The sequence below is a fragment of the Choloepus didactylus genome, chromosome 2 (genome assembly GCF_015220235.1).
Source record: "Choloepus didactylus isolate mChoDid1 chromosome 2, mChoDid1.pri, whole genome shotgun sequence".
NCBI lineage: Eukaryota > Metazoa > Chordata > Mammalia > Pilosa > Megalonychidae > Choloepus > Choloepus didactylus.
In genome coordinates, this window is record NC_051308.1 from 28638286 (window position 1) to 28663516 (window position 25231).

At 37.4% G+C, this 25231-nt stretch overlaps 1 protein-coding gene across 6 annotated transcripts in view; it reads right to left on the bottom strand.

The window, feature by feature from the left end:
• Nucleotides 1-25231, bottom strand: part of AKT3 (AKT serine/threonine kinase 3) — a 413894-nt gene that overhangs the window by 290321 nt on the left and 98342 nt on the right. The window contains exons 2-3 of one of the 6 annotated variants that reach the window (XM_037822281.1): nt 24347-24406; nt 22080-22274 (exon numbers count right to left, since the gene is read on the bottom strand). The exons of 4 other annotated variants lie outside the window; for them this stretch is intronic. In XM_037822281.1, coding sequence (XP_037678209.1) covers nt 22080-22122 — 43 coding nt within the window. In that variant the 5' untranslated portion in view covers nt 22123-22274; nt 24347-24406. The remainder of the gene's footprint in view (nt 1-22079; nt 22275-24346; nt 24407-25231) is intronic. One more of the 6 variants, XM_037822290.1, reaches the window with a different exon arrangement.

Genomic DNA, 25231 nt, shown 5'->3' on the forward strand with positions numbered 1-25231 from the left:
AAAAAGATACAGTTGTGGGACTTCCAGGAAGATGGCAAAATAGGATAGGCAGAATTCACTCCTCTACCATTAAACAACTCGAAAACAGGCAGAAAGCAACCAAAGCAGCAGTTCTGGAGTCTGGGTGACCAGAGAAGAACCTCTGCATTACATAAGGAAAACCTAGATGGAAAGCAAAGAAACTACAAGTGAGAAATTGGGGTGAATGTACTCAATACGACCACTCCTAAGATCCATCTCAGTGTAATGACTGGATCAAGCAGCCGAAAACTGGCACACTCCTGCTTCAGAGTGGTGGGTGAGGCATTCCTCCAGTCCCAGAGCAAAGAATTCCCATGTGGGAACCCAGAACCCAGAAGCCTCCTTTTATCCACATACAGAGACTCTACTGTGGTGCCCAGTGCTCAATCCCCATCACTGTGGCAGGGGGAGTCTGGGAAGCCCTCCCCTTGGGAGGAGAGGAGGATGCAGAGCAGAGCTGATCTGACAACTGGCCAGGAAGAGAGATACTGTTGGTCCTGCTGCCTCAATCATATCTACACAGGGACACAGGGTGCTCACTGCATTCACAAGGAGAGAGGTGGGGATAAGGCAATGGTATTACAAGGCCAGGCACTCTTCCCCCACCCCTGAGGTGGTCTTGCTGGCAAGCAAAAAGCAGAGCACTCCTAGGCCAGCTACTGGCTGAAGTTGAATCTCTCAGTCCTGCAGCCCAGTCTTTCCACATTGGAGTACGCGAATCACCAGAATCTTCACCATGTTGCCCAGTGCCCATCTTCCACACCCAGAGCCAGCAGCTTCCAATACACCCAGGGGCCTATGGCCTTGACTGGATTTTCAGCTGGTCTGGACCCTGCCCAGTGGGCTGCCACAGACAGGGAGAAGGGGGTTGTGGGGGAAGAGGTGGCCGAGGGGTGTCATATGCTGGGAAGACTGGGAAATTACAGTATGGCAAGCTGCTTCTCTGCCTGGCCTCAAACAGACTTCTGAAAAGGACTGTACCCACTGAGTTAGGTCCTAGCCTTGGTTTGGTTGGGAATTAAGGCCAAACCAAGCGCCAAAGAAGGCCTTCAACACAAACCCAAGCAAAAACAAAATATTAGATGAGAAAAAAAAACCAACTTTCAAAATAACCTTACCAAGATAATCAAAAGCCAAGAAGCCATCAAAAAATGACAAACTGTATGAAGAAGCAAGAAGATATGGCCAAGTCAAACGACCAAATGAAAATTTAAGCCAGAGGAGACACAGAATTTGCAAAAACTAATCAAAGATGTTCAAACAAATCTCCTAAATAATTTCAATGAGTTGGCTAAAAGATAACAGATTATCAAGACACTAGAAGAGCATAAAGAAGAACCTGAAAAAAATATATACAAATACCAGATCTTACAGAAATGAAACATACTATAGATCAAATTAAAAATATACTAGAGACACACAACAGCATATTTTTTATTGTAGAATATAACGTATGTACATAAAAGTGACAACTTTTCAAGTGTAATTTAACAAACAGCTAAAGAGCAAATTTCAAAGATTATAGGTTACAATTCCACAGTTTCAGTTATTTCCTTATTAGGAAATATAACGTATATACAAAAAAGTAATATCTTTCAAAGTATGATTTAACAAGCAGATATACAGGAATTTCCAAAGTTATTATGTTATAGTACCATAGTTTCAGTTATTTCCTTATTGTGAAATACAACATATATACAAAAAAGTATAGCTTTCAAATTACCATTTAACAAGTAGCTATAGAACAAATTTCAAAGGCTGCTATGGGTTACAGTTCCACCATTTCAATTCTTTCCTTCTAACTACTCTAATACTCTAGCAACTAAGAAAAAGAAAATTATATAAAGATCAAGTATTCATAATCCTTTGTTAAATTCCATCTTATCTGTTGCTACACTTTTCTCTAGTTCAATCACTTTCCCAATCTTCAGGGATGTCTAGGCAGTGCCCTAACCTGTTCATGTTGAAAAGGGGTGTCAACTTTATGAGCAAAGGGGACACATCTAGTTGATGTTCTTGAAGAGCCTATTGCCTCTGGGTTTTGGGACTTAGCTGTCATAGGAGTACTCTGAAGGATCTAAGTTTCTGATGAATAAACTTAGTGAGTGAAACCTTTATTGAGTCTCAGATAGGGATCCAGGCACTCTTTAAGGTTTTCAGGACTACTGTTGACTTGGGCCTATCATATTGTGGTTATTTGGCATATCTAGGTGAAGCTTGCATAGGAGTAAACCTCCAGGACAATCCCCTAACTGACTCTATTTGAATTCTCTTAGCCACTAATATGTTATTTTGTTGCCTTTCTCTTCCCCTTTTCGGTCAAAAAGCATTCTTAATCCCTCAGGGCCGTGTCAGGGTCATTCCTGGAATCCATGTCGCATATCGCTAGGAAGGCTAATTCACCTTGGGGGTCCTGTCCCACATCAGGAGGAGGAGGATGAATTTATTTGCTAAGTTAGGCTTAGAAAGAGAAAGTCCACATTTGAGCAACGAAAGAAGTTCTCTGGAGGAAACTTCTAGACATAATTACAGATGAATTTAGCCTCCTCTCTACAGCCCTTAGTTTCACCTAAGCAAACCTCAATATTGAGGGCCTGACTTATAAAGTAGGGGGTTCCTAAATTCACATAGCATAAGTTATATACAGGATAATCCATCCACACACATCATCATCACTTAGTTGTACAATCCTCATCACTCTCCATTTTAAACAATTCTCATGACCCAAAACATCTCGTAGCTCTTGTCAGCCCTTAATTATCTGTCCCTACTATTTGTGTAATACTAGTATGGTATTACAATTAATTATATTTCCTAGCATGCAATATGTAGATTTTTCCAATATACGCTTCTGTTGTCAACTCTCTGTGTTAGTGTCATACCTTACAAATATATCATACAAGCTCTTATCTAAATTTGTGGTGCTGATCTGCAGGAAACATGCCTTTAAACAACCCCTTTCATTCCTATTCACCTACAATATAACTTTGATACTTATAATCCCATTAACAAACAATCGTCACCGCTAACCATTACCATACCTTTGAATTCACCATCATCATCAACATACCTGAACATATTAGATTATTATTCGCCCTCACTAGCTACTGTCTATCAATAGGTCCCCAATTTTCTTTTAAGACAATGATTTTACACTGTTCCGATAGTTCAAAGAAGTGGTAACATACAATACCTCTCCTTTTGTGTCTGAGTTATTTAACTCAGAATTATATCTTCAAGGTTCATCCATGTTGCCATATGTTTCAGGACCTCGTTGCTTCTTACTGCTGATAGTATTCCATCATATGCATATACCACATTTTGTTTATCCACTCATCTGTTGAAGGACACTTGGGTTGTTTCTATCTCTTGGCAATTATGAACAATTCTGCTATGAACATCAGGGTACAAACGTCTGTTCATATCACTGCTTTCAAATCTTCTGGGTATATACAGAGAAATGGAATTGCTGGATCATAGGGTAATGCAACATCTAGTTTCCTGAGAAACTGCCAAACTGTCTTTCAGAGTGGCTTTACCACTATACAGTCCCACCAGCAATGAATAAGTGTTCCAATTTCTCCACATCCTCTCTAGCATTTGTAGTTTTCTGTTTGATTGATGGCAGCCATTCTTATTGGTGTGAGATGATATCTCATTGCGGTCTTGATTTGCATCTCCCTAATAGCTAGTGAAGATGAACATTTTTTCCATTTTTTCATGTGTTTTTTAGCCATTTGCACTTCCTCTTCGGAGAAATGTCTTTTCACATTTTTCGACCATTTTATAATTGTGCTGTTTGTACTACTGTCATTGAGTTGTAGGATTTCTTTATATATGCAAGATAACGCTCTCTTATCAGATACATGATTTCCAAATATTTTCTCCCATTGAGTTGGCTGCCTCTTCACCTTTTTAACAAATTCCTTTTAAGTACAGAAGCTTTTCATTTTGAGGAGTTGCCATTTAACAACAGCATATTTGAGGAGGCAGAGGAAAGAATAAGCAAACCAGAGGACAGAGCAACTGAATTAAAACACACAGAAGAACAAATGGTGAAAAAGATGGAAAAATTTGAATTGGATCTCAGGAAATGATGGATGACATAAAATGCACAAACCTAAGACTCACTGGCATCCCAGAAGGGGAAGAGAAGGGTAAAGGGTTAGGAAGATTACTTGAGAAGATAATTGGGGAAAACTTCTCAATCCTTATAAAAGACATAAAAATGCAAATCAAAGAAGCCCAAAAAACTCTAAACAGAAAAAATCCAAAAAGACTCGCTCCAAGACACATACTGATCAGTCTGTCAACACTGAAGAGGTGAGAATCCTGAGAGCAGCAAGAGAAAAGAATCCTGAGAGAATCCTGGGAGCAGCAAGAGAAAAGAATCCTGAGCGCAGCAAAGAGAAAAGAGCACCATGGAAGTGAGAAGGCAGTGGTCTAATATATTTAAGACTCAAAAAGAAAAACTGCCAACCAAGAATTCTTTATCCAAAAAAGCTGTCCTTAAAAGTGAGGGTTTAAAATTGTCACAGATAAACAAATGCTGAGAGAATCGTTAACAAGAGACCTCCCCTGCAAGAAATACTAAAGGGAGCTTGGTCAGCTGAAAAAAAAAAAGACAGGGGAGACTTGGAGGAGAGTACAGAGATGATGGTTATCTGTAAGGGTAATTAAAAGGATAAAAAGAGAGAAAAACGTTAGATCTGACAAATACAAGCCAATGGATAAAATGGTTGAAATAAGGACAGCTTTTACAGTAATAACGTTGAATGGTAATGGCTTAAACTCCCCAGTCAAAATACACAGATTGGCAGAATGGATAAAAAATAGGACCCATCTATATGCTGTTTACAAGAGACTCACTTTAGTTTCAAAGATACAAATAGGATGAAAGTGAATGGATGAAAAAAGATACTTCACACATGCAAAAACTAAAAAGCAAAAAACAAAAACAAAAATAAAACCAGGAGTAGCTATACTGATACCAGAAAAAATAGACTTTAAATGGAAAGACGTTGTAACAGACAAGGAAGGACATTATATATTAATAAAAGGGGTACTTCGCCAAGAAGAAAAAAATAATCATAAATGTTTATGTACCCAATCAAGGTGCTCCAAAGTACGTGAGGCAAACACTGGCAAAACCGAAGGAGGCAAGAGATATTTCTATATAAATAGTGGGAACCTTCAACACACCACACTCTTCAATATATAGAACAATTAGAAGTTCAATAAGGAAACAGTGAACATAAATAATATTATAAACGAATCATACCTAACAGACATATAGATCGTTGCATCCTAAAACAGCAGGATATATATTCTTCTCAAGTGTCCATGGAACACTCTCCAGGATAGATCACATGCTGGTGCACAAAACAGGTTTTAATAATTTTTAAAAGATTGAAATTATTCAAAACACATTCTCTTATCACAATGGAATGAAGTTGGAAATCAGTAACACCAAAAAAACTTTCACAAACATATAGAAGTTAAATAACATATTCTTAAACAATCAGTGGGTGAAAGAAGACATTACAAGAGAAATCAGTAAGGACCTGAAAACAAATGAAAACGAGAATACAACATATCAAAACTTATGGGATGCAGAGAAGGCAGTGTTGAGAAAGAAATTTATAGCTCTAAATGCCTCCATTAAAAAGGACGAAAGAGCTAAAACCAAAGGCATAACTGAATAACTGAAGAAACTAGAGAAAGAGCAGCAAACTAAACCTGAATTAAGTAGAAGAAAATAAATAACAAAGATTAAAGTGTAAATAAATGATCTGAAGAATGAAAAAGCAATAGAGAGAATCAATAAAACCAAAAGTTGGTTCTTTGAGAAGATCAAAAAGACTGACAAACCTGTAGTTAATACTGACAAAGACAAAAAAAGAGAAGATACAAATAAATAATAACAGAAATGAGAGGGGATCATTACCACAGATCCTGAAGAAATTTAAAAAATCATAAGAGGATACTACATACAACTGTATGCCAACAAACTAGACAACTAAGATGAAATGGACAATTTCTTAGAAACACATGAACATCCTATACTGACTCAAGAAGAAATAGGAGAAGGCGGGGCAAGATGGCAGACTGGTGAGCTGTATGTTTTAGTTACTCCTCCAGGAAAGTAGGTAAAAAGCCAGGAACTGCGTGGACTGGACACCACAGAGCAATCTGTCTTTGGGCATACTTCATACAACACTCATGAAAACGTGGAACTGCTGAGATCAGCGAAATCTGTAAGTTTTTGCGGCCAGGGGACCCGCGCCCCTCCCTGCCAGGCTCAGTCCCGGGGGAGGAGGGGCTGTCAGCTCCAGGAAGGAGAAGGGAGAATTGCAGTGGCTGCTCTCATCGGAAACTCATTCTACTGATTCAAACTCCAACCATAGATAGACTGAGGCCAGACACCAGAGACTCTGAGAGCAGCCAGCCCAGCAGAGAGGAGACGGGCATAGAAGGAAAACAACACGAGAAGCTCCAAAGTAAAAGCAGAGGATTTTTGGAGTTCTGGTGAACACAGAAAGGGGAAGGGCGGAGATCAGGCCTTGAGGCGCATATGCAAATCCCGAAGCAAGGCTGATCTCTCTGCCCAGGGCACCTTTCCTCAATGGCCCTGGTTGCTTTGTCTATTAGCATTTCAATAACCCATTAGATCTCTGAGGAGGGCCGTTTTTTTTTTGTTTTTTTTTTTTTTTTTTTTTAAATCCTTTTTGCTTTTTCTAAAACAATTACTCTAAGAAGCTCAATACAGAAAGCTTCAAAGAATTGAAATTTGGGCACGTCAAGTCAAGAGCAGAACTAAGAGAGCTCTGAGACAAAAGGCAATAATCCAGTGGCTGAGAAAATTCACTAAACAACACAACTTCCCAAGAAAAGGGGGGTGTCCGCTCACAGCCACCATCCTGGTGGACAGGAAACACTCCTGCCCATCGCCAGCCCCATAGCCCAGAGCTGCCCCAGACAACCCAGTGTGACGGAAGTGCTTCAAATAACAGGCACACACCACAAAACTGGGCGTGGACATTAGCCTTCCCTGCAACCTCAGCTGAATGTCCCAGAGCTGGGAAGGGGGAGCAGTGTGAATTAACAGAGCCCCATTCAGCCATCATTTGAGCAGACTGGGAGCCTCCCAACACAGCCCAGCAGCCCAGAACTGCCCTGGGGGGACGGCACTCACCTGTGACATAGCACAGTCATCCCTCAACAGAGGACCCGGGGTGCACAGCCTGGAAGAGGGGCCCACTTGCAAGTCTCAGGAGCCATACGCCAATACCAAAGACTTGTGGGTCAGTGGCAGAGACAAACTGTGGCAGGACTGAACTGAAGGATTAGACTATTGCAGTAGCTTTAAAACTCTAGGATCATCAGGGAGATTTGATTGTTAGGGCCACCCCCCCTCCCCGACTGCCCAGAAACACGCCCCACATACAGGGCAGGCAACACCAACTACACACGCAAGCTTGGGACACCAATTGGGCCCCACAAGACTCACTCCCCCACTCACCAAAAAGGCTAAGCAGGGGAGATCTGGCTTGTGGAGAACAGGTGGCTCGTGGACGCCACCTGCTGGTTAGTTAGAGAAAGTGTACTCCACGAAGCTGTAGATCTGATAAATTAGAGATAAGGACTTCAACTGGTCTACAAACCCTAAAAGAACCCTATCAAGGACAGCAAATGCCACGAGGCCAAAAACAACAGAAAATTATAAAGCATATGAAAAAACCAGACGATATGGATAACCCAAGCCCAAGCACCCAAATCAAAAGACCAGAAGAGACACACCTAGAGCAGCTACTCAAAGAACTAAAGATGAACAATGAGACCCTAGTACGGGATATGAAGGAAATCAAGAAGACCCTAGAAGAGCATAAAGAAGACATTGCAAGACTAAATAAAAAAATGGATGATCTTATGGAAATTAAAGAAACTGTTGACCAAATTAAAAAGATTCTGGACACTCATAGTACAAGACTAGAGGAAGTTGAACAACGAATCAGTGACCTGGAAGATGACAGAATGGAAAATGAAAGCATAAAGAAAGAATGGGGAAAAAAATTGAAAAACTCGAAATGGACCTCAGGGATATGATAGATAATATGAAACGTCCGAATATAAGACTCATTGGTGTCCCAGAAGGGGAAGAAAAGGGTAAAGGTCTAGGAAGAGTATTCAAAGAAATTGTTGGGGAAAACTTCCCAAATCTTCTAAAACAACATAAATACACAAATCATAAATGCTCAGCGAACTCCAAATAGAATAAATCCAAAAAAACCCACTCCGAGACATATACTGATCACACTGTCAAACATAGAAGAGAAGGAGCAAGTTCTGAAAGCAGCAAGAGAAAAGCAATTCACCACATACAAAGGAAACAGCATAAGACTAAGTAGTGACTACTCAGCAGCCACCATGGAGGCGAGAAGGCAATTGCACGATATATTTAAAATTCTGAGAGAGAGGAATTTCCAGCCAAGAATACTTTATCCAGCAAAGCTCTCCTTCAAATTTGAGGGAGAGCTTAAATTTTTCACAGACAAAGAAATGCTGAGAGAATTTGCTAACAAGAGACCTGCCCTACTGGAGATACTAAAGGGAGCCCTACAGACAGAGAAACAAAGACAGGACAGAGAGACTTGGAGAAAGGTTCAGTACTAAAGAGATTCGGTATGGGTACAATAAAGGATATTAATAGAGAGAGGGAAAAATATGGCAAACATAATCCAAAGGATAAGATGGCCGATTCAAGAAATGCCTTCACGGTTTTAACGTTGAATGTAAATGGATTAAACTCCCCAATTAAAAGATATAGATTCGCAGAATGGATCAAAAAAAATGAACCATCAATATGTTGCATACAAGAGACCCATCTTAGACACAGGGACACAAAGAAATTGAAAGTGAAAGGATGGAAAAAAATATTTCATGCAAGCTACAGCCAAAAGAAAGCAGGTGTAGCAATATTAATCTCAGATAAAATAGACTTCAAATGCAGGGATGTTTTGAGAGACAAAGAAGGCCACTACATACTAATAAAAGGGGCAATTCAGCAAGAAGAAATAACAATCGTAAATGTCTATGCACCCAATCAAGGTGCCACAAAATACATGAGAGAAACATTGGCAAAACTAAAGGAAGCAATTGATGTTTCCACAATAATTGTGGGAGACTTCAACACATCACTCTCTCCTATAGATAGATCAACCAGACAGAAGACCAATAAGGAAATTGAAAACCTAAACAATCTGATAAATGAATTAGATTTAACAGACATCTACAGGACATTACATCCCAAATCACCAGGATACACATACTTTTCTAGTGCTCACGGAACTTTCTCCAGAATAGATCATATGCTGGGACATAAAACAAGCCTCAATAAATTTAAAAAGATTGAAATTATTCAAAGCACATTCTCTGACCACAATGGAATACAATTAGAAGTCAATAACCATCAGAGACTTAGAAAATTCACAAATACCTGGAGGTTAAACAACACACTCCTAAACAATCAGTGGGTTAAAGAAGAAATAGCAAGAGAAATTGCTAAATATATAGAGACGAATGAAAATGAGAACACAACATACCAAAACCTATGGGATGCAGCAAAAGCAGTGCTAAGGGGGAAATTTATAGCACTAAACGCATATATTAAAAAGGAAGAAAGAGCCAAAATCAAAGAACTAATGGATCAACTGAAGAAGCTAGAAAATGAACAGCAAACCAATCCTAAACCAAGTAGAAGAAAAGAAATAACAAGGATTAAAGCAGAAATAAATGACATAGAGAACAAAAAAACAATAGAAAGGATAAATATCACCAAAAGTTGGTTCTTTGAGAAGATCAACAAGATTGACAAGCCCCTAGCTAGACTGACAAAATCAAAAAGAGAGAAGACCCATATAAACAAAATAATGAATGAAAAAGGTGACATAACTGCAGATCCTGAAGAAATTAAAAAAATTATAAGAGGATATTATGAACAACTGTATGGCAACAAACTGGATAATGTAGAAGAAATGGACAATTTCCTGGAAACATATGAACAACCTAGACTGACCAGAGAAGAAATAGAAGACCTCAACCAACCCATCACAAGCAAAGAGATCCAATCAGTCATCAAAAATCTTCCCACAAATAAATGCCCAGGGCCAGATGGCTTCACAGGGGAATTCTACCAAACTTTCCAGAAAGAACTGACACCAATCTTACTCAAACTCTTTCAAAACATTGAAAAAAATGGAACACTACCTAACTCATTTTATGAAGCTAACATCAATCTAATACCAAAACCAGGCAAAGATGCTACAAAAAAGGAAAACTACCGGCCAATCTCCCTAATGAATATAGATGCAAAAATCCTCAACAAAATACTTGCAAATCGAATCCAAAGACACATTAAAAAAATCATACACCATGACCAAGTGGGGTTCATTCCAGGCATGCAAGGATGGTTCAACATCAGAAAAACAATCAATGTATTACAACACATTAAAAACTCGAAAGGGAAAAATCAATTGATCATCTCAATAGATGCTGAAAAAGCATTTGACAAAATCCAACATCCCTTTTTGATAAAAACACTTCAAAAGGTAGGAATTGAAGGAAACTTCCTCAACATGATAAAGAGCATATATGAAAAACCCACAGCCAGCATAGTACTCAATGGTGAGAGACTGAAAGCCTTCCCTCTAAGATCAGGAACAAGACAAGGATGCCCGCTGTCACCACTGTTATTCAACATTGTGCTGGAAGTGCTAGCCAGGGCAATCCGGCAAGACAAAGAAATAAAGGCATCCAAATTGGAAAAGAAGAAGTAAAACTGTCATTGTTTGCAGATGATATGATCTTATATCTAGAAAACCCTGAGAAATCAACGATACACCTACTAGAGCTAATAAACAAATTTAGCAAAGTAGCGGGATACAAGATTAATGCACATAAGTCAGTAATGTTTCTATATGCTAGAAATGAACAAACTGAAGAGACACTCAAGAAAAAGATACCATTTTCAATAGCAACTAAAAAAATCAAGTACCTAGGAATCAACTTAACCAAAGATGTAAAAGACCTATACAAAGAAAACTACATAACTCTACTAAAAGAAATAGAAGGGGACCTTAAAAGATGGAAAAATATTCCATGTTCATGGATAGGAAGGCTAAATGTCATTAAGATGTCAATTCTACCCAAACTCATCTACAGATTCAATGCAATCCCAATCAAAATTCCAACAACCTACTTTGCAGACTTGGAAAAGCTAGTTATCAAATTTATTTGGAAAGGGAAGATGCCTCGAATTGCTAAAGACACTCTAAAAAAGAAAAACGAAGTGGGAGGACTTACACTCCCTGACTTTGAAGCTTATTATAAAGCCACAGTTGCCAAGACAGCATGGTACTGGCACAAAGATAGACATATAGATCAATGGAATCGAATTGAGAATTCAGAGATAGACCCTCAGATCTATGGCCGACTGATCTTTGATAAGGCCCCCAAAGTCACCGAACTGAGCCATAATGGTCTTTTCAACAAATGGGGCTGGGAGAGTTGGATATCCATATCCAAAAGAATGAAAGAGGACCCCTACCTCACCCCCTACACAAAAATTAACTCAAAATGGACCAAAGATCTCAATATAAAAGAAAGTACCATAAAACTCCTAGAAGATAATGTAGGAAAACATCTTCAAGACCTTGTATTAGGAGGCCACTTCCTAGACTTTACACCCAAAGCACAAGCAACAAAAGAGAAAATAGATAAATGGGAACTCCTCAAGCTTAGAAGTTTCTGCACCTCAAAGGAATTTCTCAAAAAGGTAAAGAGGCAGCCAACTCAATGGGAAAAAATTTTTGGAAACCATGTATCTGACAAAAGACTGATATCTTGCATATACAAAGAAATCCTACAACTCAATGACAATAGTACAGACAGCCCAATTATAAAATGGGCAAAAGATATGAAAAGACAGTTCTCTGAAGAGGAAATACAAATGACCAAGAAACACATGAAAAAATGTTCAGCTTCACTAGCTATTAGAGAGATGCAAATTAAGACCACAATGAGATACCATCTAACACCGGTTAGAATGGCTGCCATTAAACAAACAGGAAACTACAAATGCTGGAGGGGATGTGGAGAAATTGGAACTCTTATTCATTGTTGGTGGGATTGTATAATGGTTCAGCCACTCTGGAAGTCAGTCTGGCAGTTCCTTAGAAAACTAGATATAGAGCTACCATTCGATCCAGCGATTGCACTCCTCGGTATATACCCGGAAGATCGGAAAGCAGTGACACGAACAGATATCTGCACGCCAATGTTCATAGCAGCATTATTCACAATTGCCAAGAGATGGAAACAACCCAAATGTCCTTCAACAGATGAGTGGATAAATAAAATGTGGTATATACACACGATGGAATACTACGCGGCAGTAAGAAGGAACGATCTGGTGAAACATATGACAACATGGATGAACCTTGAAGACATAATGCTGAGCGAAATAAGCCAGGCACAAAAAGAGAAATATTATATGCTACCACTAATGTGAACTTTGAAAAATGTAAAACAAATGGTTTATAATGTAGAATGTAGGGGAACTAGCAGTAGAGAGCAATTAAGGAAGGGGGAACAATAATCCAGGAAGAACAGATAAGCTATTTAACGTTCTGGGGATGCCCAGAAATGACTATGGTCTGTTAATTTCTGATGGTTGTAGTAGGAACAAGTTCACTGAAATGTTGCTATATTATGTAACTTTCTTGGGGTAAAGTAGGAACATGTTGGAAGTTAAGCAGTTATCTTAGGTTAGTTGTCTTTTTCTTACTCCCTTGCTATGGTCTCTTTGAAATGCTCTTTTATTGTATGTTTGTTTTCTTTTTAACTTTTTTTTTCATACAGGTGATTTGAAAAAAGAAGGGAAAGTTAAAAAAAAAAAAAAAAAAAAAAAAAAGAAAAAAGACAAACAAGGTAAAAAAAAAAAAAAAAAAAAAAGATGTAGTGCCCCCTTGAGGAGCCTGTGGAGAATGCAGGGGTATTCGCCTACCCCACCTCCATGGTTGCTAACATGACCACAGACATAGGGGACTGGTGGTTTGATGGGTTGAGCCCTCTACCACAGGTTTTACCCTTGGGAAGACGGTTGCTGCAAAGGAGAGGCTAGGCCTCCCTATGGTTGTGCCTAAGAGCCTCCTCCCGAATGCCTCTTTGTTGCTCAGATGTGGCCCTCTCTCTCTGGCTAAGCCAACTTGAAAGGTGAAATCACTGCCCTCCCCCCTACGTGGGATCAGACACCCAGGGAAGTGAATCTCCCTGGCAACGTGGAATATGACTCCCAGGGAGGAATGTAGACCTGGCACCGTGGGACGGAGAACATCTTCTTGACCAAAAGGGGGATGTGAAAGGAAATGAAATAAGCTTCAGTGGCAGAGAGATTCCAAAAGGAGCCGAGAGGTCACTCTGGTGGGCACTCTTATGCACACTTTAGACAACCCTTTTTAGGTTCTAAAGAATTGGGGTAGCTGGTGGTGGATACCTGAAACTATCAAACTACAACCCAGAACCCATGAATCTCGAAGACAGTTGTATAAAAATGTAGCTTATGAGGGGTGACAATGGGATTGGGAAAGCCATAAGGACCAAACACCACTTTGTCTAGTTTATGGATGGATGTGTAGAAAAGTAGGGGAAGGAAACAAACAGACAAAGGTACCCAGTGTTCTTTTTTACTTCAATTGCTCTTTTTCACTCTAATTATTATTCTTGTTATTTTTGTGTGTGTGCTAATGAAGGTGTCAGGGATTGATTTAGGTGATGAATGTACAACTATGTAATGGTACTGTAAACAATCGAAAGTACGATTTGTTTTGTATGACTGCGTGGTATGTGAATATATCTCAATAAAATTATTATTAAAAAAAAAAAAAAAAAAAAAAAAAAAAAAAAAAGAAGAAATAGGAGACTCAACAAACCAATCATAAGTAAAGACATTCAGTCAGTCATCAAAAACCTCCCTACAAAGAAAAGCCCAGGGCCAGATGGCGTCAAAGGGGAATTTTATTAAACATCTCATGAAGAATGAATACCATTTCTGCTCAAATTCTTCCAAAATAAATTGAAGAAGAGGGAACACTACCTAACTCATTCTATGACACTAACGCCACTCTAATACCAAAACCTGATAAAGATACAAGAAAGTAAAACTCTAAGACAATCTCCCTAATGCATACAGATGCAAAAATTCTCAACAAAATACTTGCAAATCAAACCCATTAAAAGAATTATACACCACAATCAAGTGGGGTTTATTCCAGGCTTGCAAGGGTGGTTCAACGTAAGACAATTAATTTATGTAATATAACACATTTCTCAATCAAAAGGGGAAAATCACATGATCATCTCGAGGCTAAAAACACATTCAAAAAAATTCACCATGCTATCTTGATAAAAACATGTCAAAAGGTAGGAGAAGGAAATTTCTTCAGTATGATAAAAAGCATACATGAAAAATCCACAGCCAACATTATACTCAATGGTGAGAGACTGAAAGCCTTCCCTCTAAGATCAGGAATGAGACAAGGATGCCCACTGTCACACTGTTACTCAACATTGTGCTAGAGGTTCTAGCGAGAGCAATGAGGCTAGAAAAAGAAATAAGAGGCATCCAAATTGGAAACGAAGAAGTAAAACTCTTATCATGTGCAGACGACATTTGGAAAATACCGAGAAATCTACAATAAAGCTACTTGGGCTAATAAACAAATTCAGCAAAGCGGAAGGATACAAGATCAACGCAAAAAGATCAGTAGAGCTAACCAAGGGAGCAATTAAGAAAAAAATTCCATTCACAATAGCAACTAAAAGAATCAAGTACCTAGAATAAATTTAACCAAGGATATAAAGGACCTGTACTCAGAAAACTACAAAACATTGCAAAAGAAATCAAAGAAGACCTAAATAGGTGGAAAGACATTCTGTGTTCATGAACAGAAAGGCTAAATGTCCTTACAAAGTCAATTCTACACAAACTGATCTACAGATTCAATCCAACACCAATCAAAATTCCAACAACCTACTTTTCAAAACTGGAAAATTTCTTATCCAATTTATTTGGAAGGGAAGGGAGTCTTGAATAGCCTAAAACATCCTAAAAAGAAGAATGAAGTGGGAGGACTTATACTTCATGAATTGAAAGCACATTATAAAGCCACAGTGGTCAAAATAGCATGGTGCTGGCACAAAAATTAGACATATTGATCAATGGAACCAAATTGAGAGTTCAGAAATAGACCCTCAGATCTACGGTCAATTGTTTTTGACAAGGCCCCCAAATCCACTGAACTTGGACAGAATAGTCTCAACAGTAATTGGTGCTAGGAGAACTGGATATCCATATCCAAAGGAATGAAAGAGGACCCTTATCTCACACCCTATACAAAAATTAATTCAATGAATCTGAGAACACAGTCTAAGAGGGGAACGATTATTGTAATGGTCCCTAGATTGTAAGCTGTTACTAGCAGTCAAATCTATTCCTGAATTGTAATGGCTATCTCCAAACTTTGAGATGCTGATCCCTTAGTGTATAACCTGACTGGTCTCTGGAACATTGGGTATCTGTGTGACACCTGAACTCAGAGCTAGAGCTCGGCAGATATGAATGTCAGTATTAGTGCATGCAGCAACTGTTAAAAAATAAATAAAAGCTGAAAAAGAGCCCAGACTTCAATTAGTGATATGAATGAAACAGATCTGGTTAAGACTACAGCAAACTGAGCCAAAGGGTAAAGGTCAAAACTGACTGTGTTTTAAAACTTCAAATTCCATATGAGACCAAGGGAAGAGATGTCTATTTGATGGAGGATCTATATTTTCTAAACAGCATAACTCTACAGTCGGTTTCTTCAAATACCACAATTACATGGAACTTTGAACAGAAAGTAAAATATGGTAGGTTAGTGTAGGTTAGAGTGAAATAGTGACACATTCCAAAGTAATTTTGGCAGAGAATAAAAATATATTTACAGGGCCCCCTGAGGGGCTGAGGAAAATATGGAAGTGTTGGACTTCCTCATCTGGACTGATGCTGATGGTGTCACAAACATTAGGACTGGTGGTCTGATATCCTCAGCCCTCTATCATGGGACTTGCCCTTATGAAGCTCATTACTGCAAAGGAGAGGCTAAATTTGCAAATAATTGTGCCTAAGAGTCTCCCCCTGAGTACCTCTGTTGCTCAGATGTGGCCCTTTCTCTCTCTAATTGAGCCACCTTGGCAGGTGAACTCACTGCTCTCCCCACTTCATGGGACCTGACTCCCAGGGGTGTAAATCTCCCTGGCAACCCAGAATATGATTCCCACGGATGAATCTGGACCCGGCACTGTGGGATTGAGAATATCTTCTTGACCAAAAGGGGGATGCGAAATGAAACAAAATAAAGTTTCAGTGGCTCAGAGATTTCAAATGGAGTCAAGAGGTCACTCTGGTGGACATTCTCACGCACTATATAGATAACACCTCTTAGGTTTTAATGTATTAGAATAACTAGAAGCAAATATCTGAAACTATCAAACTCCAACCCAGTAGTCTGGACTCCTGAAGATGATTGTATAACAATGTAGATTACAAAGGTGACAGTGTGATTGTGAAAACCTTGTGGATCACACTCCCTTTATCTAGTGTATGGATAGATGAGTAGAAAAATGGGGACAAAAACTAAATGAAAAATAGGGTGGGATGGGGGGGATGATTTGGGGTGTTCTTTTGTACTTTTATTTTTTATCCTTATTCTAATTCTTTCTGATATAAGGAAAATGTTCAAAAATAGATTGGGGTGATGAATGCATAACTATACAATGGTACTGTGAACAGGTAATTGTACACCATGGATGACTGTATGGTATGTGAATATATTTCAATAAAACTGAATTTAATTAAAAAAAATTTAAATTCAAAGTGGATCAAAGACCTAAATATAAGCACCAGCACCATAAAACTCCTAGAAGAAAATATAGAGAAACATCTTCAAAACTTAGTGATAGGAGGTAGCTTCTTAGACCTTACACCCAAAGCACAAGCAATAAAAGCAAAAATAGATAAATGGGAACTCCCCATGACTTTCCTTCAAAGGACTTCGTCCAAAGAGTGAAAAGGCAGCCAATTCAATGGGAGAGAATATTTGGTAACCATGTAACTATAAGGATTTAATATCCAGAATATATAAAGAAATCCTACAACTCAACAATAAAAGGACAAACAACCCAATTATAAGATGTGCAAAAGATATGAAAAGACATTTCTCCAAAGAGGAAATACCAATAGCTAAAAAGCACATGGAAAGATGCTCATCTTCATTATCTATTAGGGAAATGCAAATCAAAACCACAGTGAGATATCATCTCACACCTATAAGAATGCTATTAAACAAACAGGAAACTTACAAGTTTTGGAGAGGATGTGGAGAAACAGGAACACTTATCCACTGCTGCTGTAAGTGTAAAATAGTAGAGCCACTGTGGAAAACAGTTTGGCGGTTCCCAGAAACTAAAAATTGAGTTGCCCTATGACCTGGCAATTCCACTACACAGTACACACCCAGAAGATCTGAGAGCAGGTAAATAAACAGACATTTGCACAGCAGTGTTCACAGCAGCATTGTTTACAATTGCCAAAAGATGGAAACAATCCACATGCCCATCAACAAATGAATGAATAAACAAAATGTGGTATATACATAAATGATTATTATGCAGCAGTAAGAAGAAATGAGGTCCTGTAACAGGTGACAACATGGATGAATCTTAAGGACATAATGCTGAGTGACATAAGTCATACACAAAAGGACAGATACTGAATGTTTTCACTAATATAAACTAGAATATGTCAATTCAGACTCTTTAAAATGTAGAATATAGGATAACTAGAAATAGACAGAAGCTAGAGAAGAGGGAGCAGTAACCTAATATGTTTAAAATGTATAATAAGGTTGACCTTAAAATGTTTGGAAATAGATATGAGGTGAGAGTAGCTCATTATTGGGAATATAAATAATACTGCTTTTTTGTGGGTAAATTTGATTGAAAGGGGTTATTTACAGTCATGTATGTCAGCAAATAACACTACAAATTTAAATAAGTTCTTGTATGAACTAGTACAAATATATGACACTATGACATAGGTACAAGAGTTAATAAATGAGTGGTATATGGGGAAAAAACACCTATGGCAAGCTAGGACTACAGTTAACAGTAATACCTTAAAATTCTTTCATGAACAGTAACTGGTATGTCACACCAATACTAGGGGTCAATAACGGGGAGACAAGGGATAAGGGGTGTTTTAGGTTTTCTTTTTGTGTGTCTATCTGATAATTTTCATTTTGGAGCAATGAAAATTGTCTAAAATTGGGTATGATGATGACTGCATAACTAAGTGATGATACTGTGAGATGCTGATTGTATAGTCTGGATGAAATATATGCTCTGTGAATAGACCTCAACAAAATGCAAAAATTAGCTACGGTTATAATTAGTTGCTAAAATTAAAATTAGATAGATATTTCAAAATTACACTGTTTAGAAACCTAGAATTGTTCCTAGTGGGAAAAGAGCTTATACTATTTGTTTAAACTACTTCATTTTGATAGTTTCATTTTTAAAAATAACATCAATTACTAGTTTTAAGGACACTTAAAAGGTAAGCATTAGAGAGACACCCCAAAAAGCTGAGGGAGTCTGTCACCTAGACTGGCCCTCCAGGAAATGCTAAAAAGGGTTCTGCAGGTAGAAAGGAAAGAACAATAGACAATAGATCAGAAGCTTCAGGAAGAAATAAAGATCTCCGGTGAGGGTAATGACATGGGTAAATATAAATGCCAGTTCTATTATAGTTTTGGTTTGTATCCACTTTTTATTTCCTACAGGATCTAAAATGTAAATGCATAAACGTAATCATAAATCAGTGGTTTTGGACTCAAAAGGTACAAAAATGTAAATTGTGATGAGAACTACATAAAGGTGGGGGTACAGAGGGGACAGAAACATAGTTTGTGTCTACTACTAAAGTTAAGATGGTATCAAAGCAAATGATACTGTTACAGATTAAGGATGTTAAATTTAAACCCTATGTTTACAAAGAAAATATCAGAGGATCTGCAAGCTCATATAGACATAAACTAAGAGTGCAGGTTACCAGGGGCGGGGGGCAGGGGCAATATGTGTAGAGTTTCTGTCTGGGGAGACAGGAAAGTTTTAGTAATGGATGGTGGTGAGGATACCATAATATTATGAATGTGATTATGTGGTTAATCCCATTAAATGGTATGCCTGGGGGTGGTTGAAATGGGAAAATTTATGTTGTATATATGGTCCCACAATTAAAAAAAAAAAAGAAAAAAAAAAAGCACAACTAAAAAGACAATGACAATTAAATGATGCAATATGTGACCTGGATGGGATCCAACAAAAGAGGAGAAAGGCACAAAAAAAGGGTATTACTGGGACATACGGAAAATTGGAATGTAAACTGTAAGCTTTATATCAATGTTTAATTTCTTGAACTTCGTAACTGCACTTAAGGTGGCTACATAAATGAATATCCTCATTCTTAGGAAATATACATGGCAGTATTAAGAGTTCAAGGAGCGTGATATATACAACCTATACTCAAGCGTTCAGAAAAGAAATTAATAGACCAACAGATATTAAATAGATGATAGACAGATTGATACATGATCATTAAATAGATGACAAGGTAAACGTAGCAAAAGGTTAAATTTGGTGGATCTGGGTATCTGTGGGGGTGGGTAGGGGTATGTTGGAGTTCTTTGCATGCAGTTCCTATTATTTTTGTAACTGTCCTGTAAGTTTGAAAGTATTTCAAAATAAAGTTTTTTTAAAAAAAAAGATAAACATTTGAAATTAATTTTAAGGTTTGAAATACAGAGAATAGTTTCATTAAGACAGAAAAGAGTTTCAAAAAATTTCTTAATTTGTCAAATAGAGATTAACAGAGCTAGTGATTATGCCAAATGTTTTAGATAAAATATTTAATTTATAGCATCTCTTCTGAAAATAAGGAAATTTAATTTTTAAAAACGCAACTGTCATAAAGTTATTTGAGTCCCCAAATGAATAGTAAACATATGCAGAGGTGCTCAACTTCATTAGTCATCAGGGAAATGCAAATTAAAACCACAATGCCATACCACCACACACCCACCAAAAAGGCTAAAATGAAAAGGACAATCTCAAGTGCTGGAAGCTATAGAACAAATGAAACTCTCATAAACTGCTGGTGGGAGTATAAAGAGCCAACATCCGGGTAAATATATGACAACATCTACAAAAGCTGAACATATGCATATCCTATAATCCATCAATTCCACTTCTACATGGAATTTCTCTTCAAGTTCACAAATGTATGCTAAAACACATACAGCCAAAACTTAAAAACAATCCAATATCCATCAACAGAACAGATAAATTGTGGTACAAACAATGGAATATTATATACCAATGAGCATGAACAAATTATTGCTACAAGCAACAACACATAATGTTGAGAAAGAAGCTAAATAATTCCTTATTCAAAAGCAGACAAAACTAATTTATGGTGTAGAAGTCATCCTACTTCTTGGCCAGGAAAAAGAAAATGGGGTAGGAGGGGTAGGAAGTGAAGACTTATAAGGTACAGGTAATGTTCTGTTTCTTCTTTCTATATATATATAAGGGTTGGTTTTGTGGGTGTGTTCATTTCATGAAAATTTACAGCTGTATTCTCATGATTTTTTTTTTTATTTTTCTGTATGTATCTTTTTTTTTAATCATCATTTTATTGAGATATATTCACATACCACGCAGTCATACAAAACAAATCGTACTTTCGATTGTTTACAGTACCATTACATAGTTGTACATTCATCACCTAAATCAATCCCTGACACCTTCATTAGCACACACACAAAAATAACAAGAATAATAATTAGAGTGAAAAAGAGCAATTGAAGTAAAAAAGAACACTGGGTACCTTTGTCTGTTAGTTTCCTTCCCCTATTTTTCTACTCATCCATCCATAAACTAGACAAAGTGGAGTGTGGTCCTTATGGCTTTCCCAATCCCACTGTCACCCCTCATAAGCTACATTTTTATACAACTGTCTTTGAGATTCATGGGTTCTGGGTTGTAGTTTGATAGTTTCAGGTATCCACCACCAGCTACCCCAATTCTTTAGAACCTAAAAAGGGTTGTCTAAAGTGTGCGTAAGAGTGCCCTCCAGAGTGACCTCTCGGCTTGTTTTGGAATTTCTCTGCCACTGAAGCTTATTTCATTTCCTTTCACATCCCCCTTTTGGTCAAGAAGATGTTCTCCGTCCCACGATGCCGGGTCTACATTCCTCCCCGGGAGTCATATTCTACGTTGCCAGGGAGATTCACTCCCCTGGGTGTCTGATCACACGTAGGGGGGAGGGCAGTGATTTCACCTTTCAAGCTGGCTTAGCCAGAGAGAGAGGGCCACATCTGAGCAACAAAGAGGCATTCAGGAGGAGACTCTTAGGCACAAACATAGGGAGGCCTAGCCTCTCCTTTGCAGCAACCGTCTTCCCAAGGGTAAAACTTATGGTAGAGGGCTCAACCCATCAAACCACCAGTCCCCTATGTCTGTGGTCATGTTAGCAACCATGGAGGTGGGTTAGGCGAATACCCCTGCACTCTCCACAGGCTCCTCAAGGGGGCACTACGTCTTTTTTTTTTTTCCTTGTTTTTCTTTCTTTCTTTTTTTTTTTTAACTTTCCCTTCTTTTTTAAATCAACTGTATGAAAAAAAAAGTTAAAAAGAAAACAAACATACAATAAAAGAACATTTCAAAGAGACCATAACGAGGGAGTAAGAAAAAGACAACTAACCTAAGATAACTGCTTAACTTCCAACATGTTCCTACTGTATGTATCTTAAAGTTTATCTTAAAAATTACTGGTAACAGAAATAGAATCTCTTGATTTATCATATTTTGCACCATCATCTATTTGTTCCAGTATTCCTTACTATGTTCAGTGGTAATTTCTGAAATGGTTATTCTCTTCACCATTTGGAAAGCTCACTTGTGATAACTATACTCTTCATTAGTCCTTGTTCATTAACGACGTATATTTTTATGACTCTCTCACAAAGATGTTTCTTTTACAAGTCATGGAGAGGTTTTAAAATTTCTTGTAATGGCCTTTTTGAAGTTCTCAGTTGCTAAAATAGAAACAAGAGGCATATCAATTTTTGCAAGAATGAAATATAAAGCTGAAAACATTGATTTTAATACATCACAGTATGTTAAAACATGTCAGAATCTTAAGAGAAGATTTAGGTCAATCCCTCTTATTTTACAGAAAAATTGTAAAATAATTTGTCCAATATCACAAAAGTACTGGTAATAGATGGTATTAGTACTCAGCTCTCCAGAATGTGAGTTTATTATTCTTCCCTCTAGATCATGCTCCAGCCCATACAATGCCACTACACAATGTCTTTGAAATCAGATTTAATGAATTCAAGACACATATTTATCACATAAAGTGAGGACCTACAGCACAAGTAGTGTTCAACTTGAAAATACTTTTCAAAAACCAATGCATTAGACAGACCTTCAAAAAATAATTTTGGAAAATCTGCACTGATTACAGAACAACTTTAAAGCAAGTATCAACAAACAGCAAAAACACAAATTCCCAACATTGAAACAAAATTCAATATTTCAAGTTTACCGGACAAATTTTCACTTTGCTTTTTTTTCTATTTCGGTACTTATTCTACTAAATTCAAACATAGGTAAAACTTTATATTCCAGAATGTTTCTCTCTCTGTATTTTTTTAGTAGTTTTTAACATGTTTCTAACCTGGCCAAACTTCTAACTTTATGAATATGCTTAGAATGGAAATAAGTTACAGAAGATAAAGAAGTTATCAGAAATTTTCAGTTCTGTGTTTTACCTCTGGAGAATTCTTATTGTCATGAAGAACATAAACATGGGTGCGTGTGTCAGGGAGGGGGGATGGGGGGACTAGTACAGGAACAGAACAATAGCAAGCTCCCATGCTGAGTTTAAACACAATCATCAAAAGGGGCTTTGGGAATTCATCAGCTGCAAAGTTTTTGTACTAGGCTATGATTCCACTGGGAGGGTGGGAGCCCCTAAATAATGATGTCAAAAGAGTTTTTACACACCCAGGAAGCTAATTCAAGCAAACAAAAATCTACATTTGTCCCTAATGGAGGTTAAGGCCTTTCAGGATTAGAGCCTCAGTATAGATGCTATTATCTAAATAAATGTATTGTTCTTAGCACAACAAAGGAATGAATTTCTAAAAAGGAATATATAATATTTTCACTATAAAACTCCAAAGAAGTGGAACGAACACTTTTTCATGTACATGCAAAAATGTTAAAAAGAAGCTTCATTTTAAAAATTATATGGCAAAGTGAATTTAAGAATAAAAGGGGGAATTAAAGAAAAATTCAAGAGGAATTTCATCAATGGAGCATTTCTGTATCATACTTTAACATCTTCTTAGTCAAAGAAGCTGTACTACAATTTCATTGCTGGAAAGCTTTTACTGCTCCCACCCCCACCCCCTTCCTATTTTAACATCCTACCCAGCAGACCTCAGTAAATTTAACACTTTCATGTTCTGTTGTCCAAAAAGAAAAACGACCCCACCCCCACACACACACCGAAACAAAGAAGAGATTAAGGAAGATATTTTCAATCAGTAGTCTAAAATATTACCTAACAACATCTGGTCTCGAAAACCAATGAAAAAGTAAGTTTTTTTCCCAGTCAAGGGGAAGTCTTACATATAACTCTCAAAGCAAGCTACAGTGGCACCTTGGCCTACTTCCAATTATTCCAAATAATGGATTTTTTTCCTCTTCATTATAGCTTACTAAATGTGTGCCACAGTTTCTATTCTATTCTGATTCAAAAGGGCTTTCCTGATTAATGTCTATTTTTATATGGATTATAATGATCTTAACAGATACCATTCCAAATGAAAGTTTTACAGTGGGTTGGCACCATAGAAAACAACATTAAAATATAAACTGACCTGGTCTATAAATACAATAAAATTCAATAGGGATAAATTTAAGGCCATTCACTTAAGCAGGAGACGGAGTACCGTTTTTTGTAAACAAGACTAAAAATGATTTAAGATCTTAAGGGATCACAAACTAAGTAAGAATGAGCAACGAAATAAAGTAAAAATTTTAGCACTGCGATATATGATTAGGCATATCACATGCAGAAAATGTGGTTCCATACTTTTTCTAGAATAATGATCTTCAAACTGTTTCATGTTGCAACCCATAATTCTGCACCTCTCTGTCAAAGTGAAGAAAAAATAAATAAAATTAACAAATTAAAACACATGAAAACATAAACATGTAAGTGCCCTGGGTATTGTTTATATACGCATTTTTTTCAATTGTTTGTTTTTGGTATATGTTTATGTGAAGTATATTACATAGCTGTGCAAAGCTATTCAGAGATCTTGAAAGAATCAGGGTGCAAAAAGTTGTGGGTAGGCAGGTAGTCTGACAGATTTTCTAAGCATGACCCCTTTATTTGGACATGAAGATAAAGAAGCAAAACTATTCTTGGTAATCTTATTTGATTAGGAAACAAAAGGATGGAATTTAAAAAGAAAAGGGGGGTAGATAGATACCATATTTTTCCTTATAGCTCAGTACAGATAGGCAACATAGAACAAAACTTTACACTCACAATTATGGTGTCAACATGCACAAACTTGCTATTTAGAAAAAAGCAGTTTCATTAGTGCTTTTAAAATTCATTAGTCCCTACAAAACCAGAACCAATTTAGCAGACAAATTACTAAAACAGTATTAAAGGAAGATAATAACTTCAGTAAATTTAATGCAGAGAAATATACCCTTCAGTGTGATTAACTTGGTTTAAGAAAATCAACAAAGTAAAGAGTATTAATAATAAAAACTTTTTCAGGTTAGAAGATTTTTCTTTTTTAAAGGCAGTATTCTCTCAAAATTTACTTGTAGAAAAAGGGCACTCTGGTAATAACGAGTGGACTTACAAGAGCCCTCAAAGATAGCTTGTTTATATGTCTGATTCTCAAAGCCATGTATCTTGAACAATTTATGCCAAGGATAGCCTTACCGTATGAGTCAG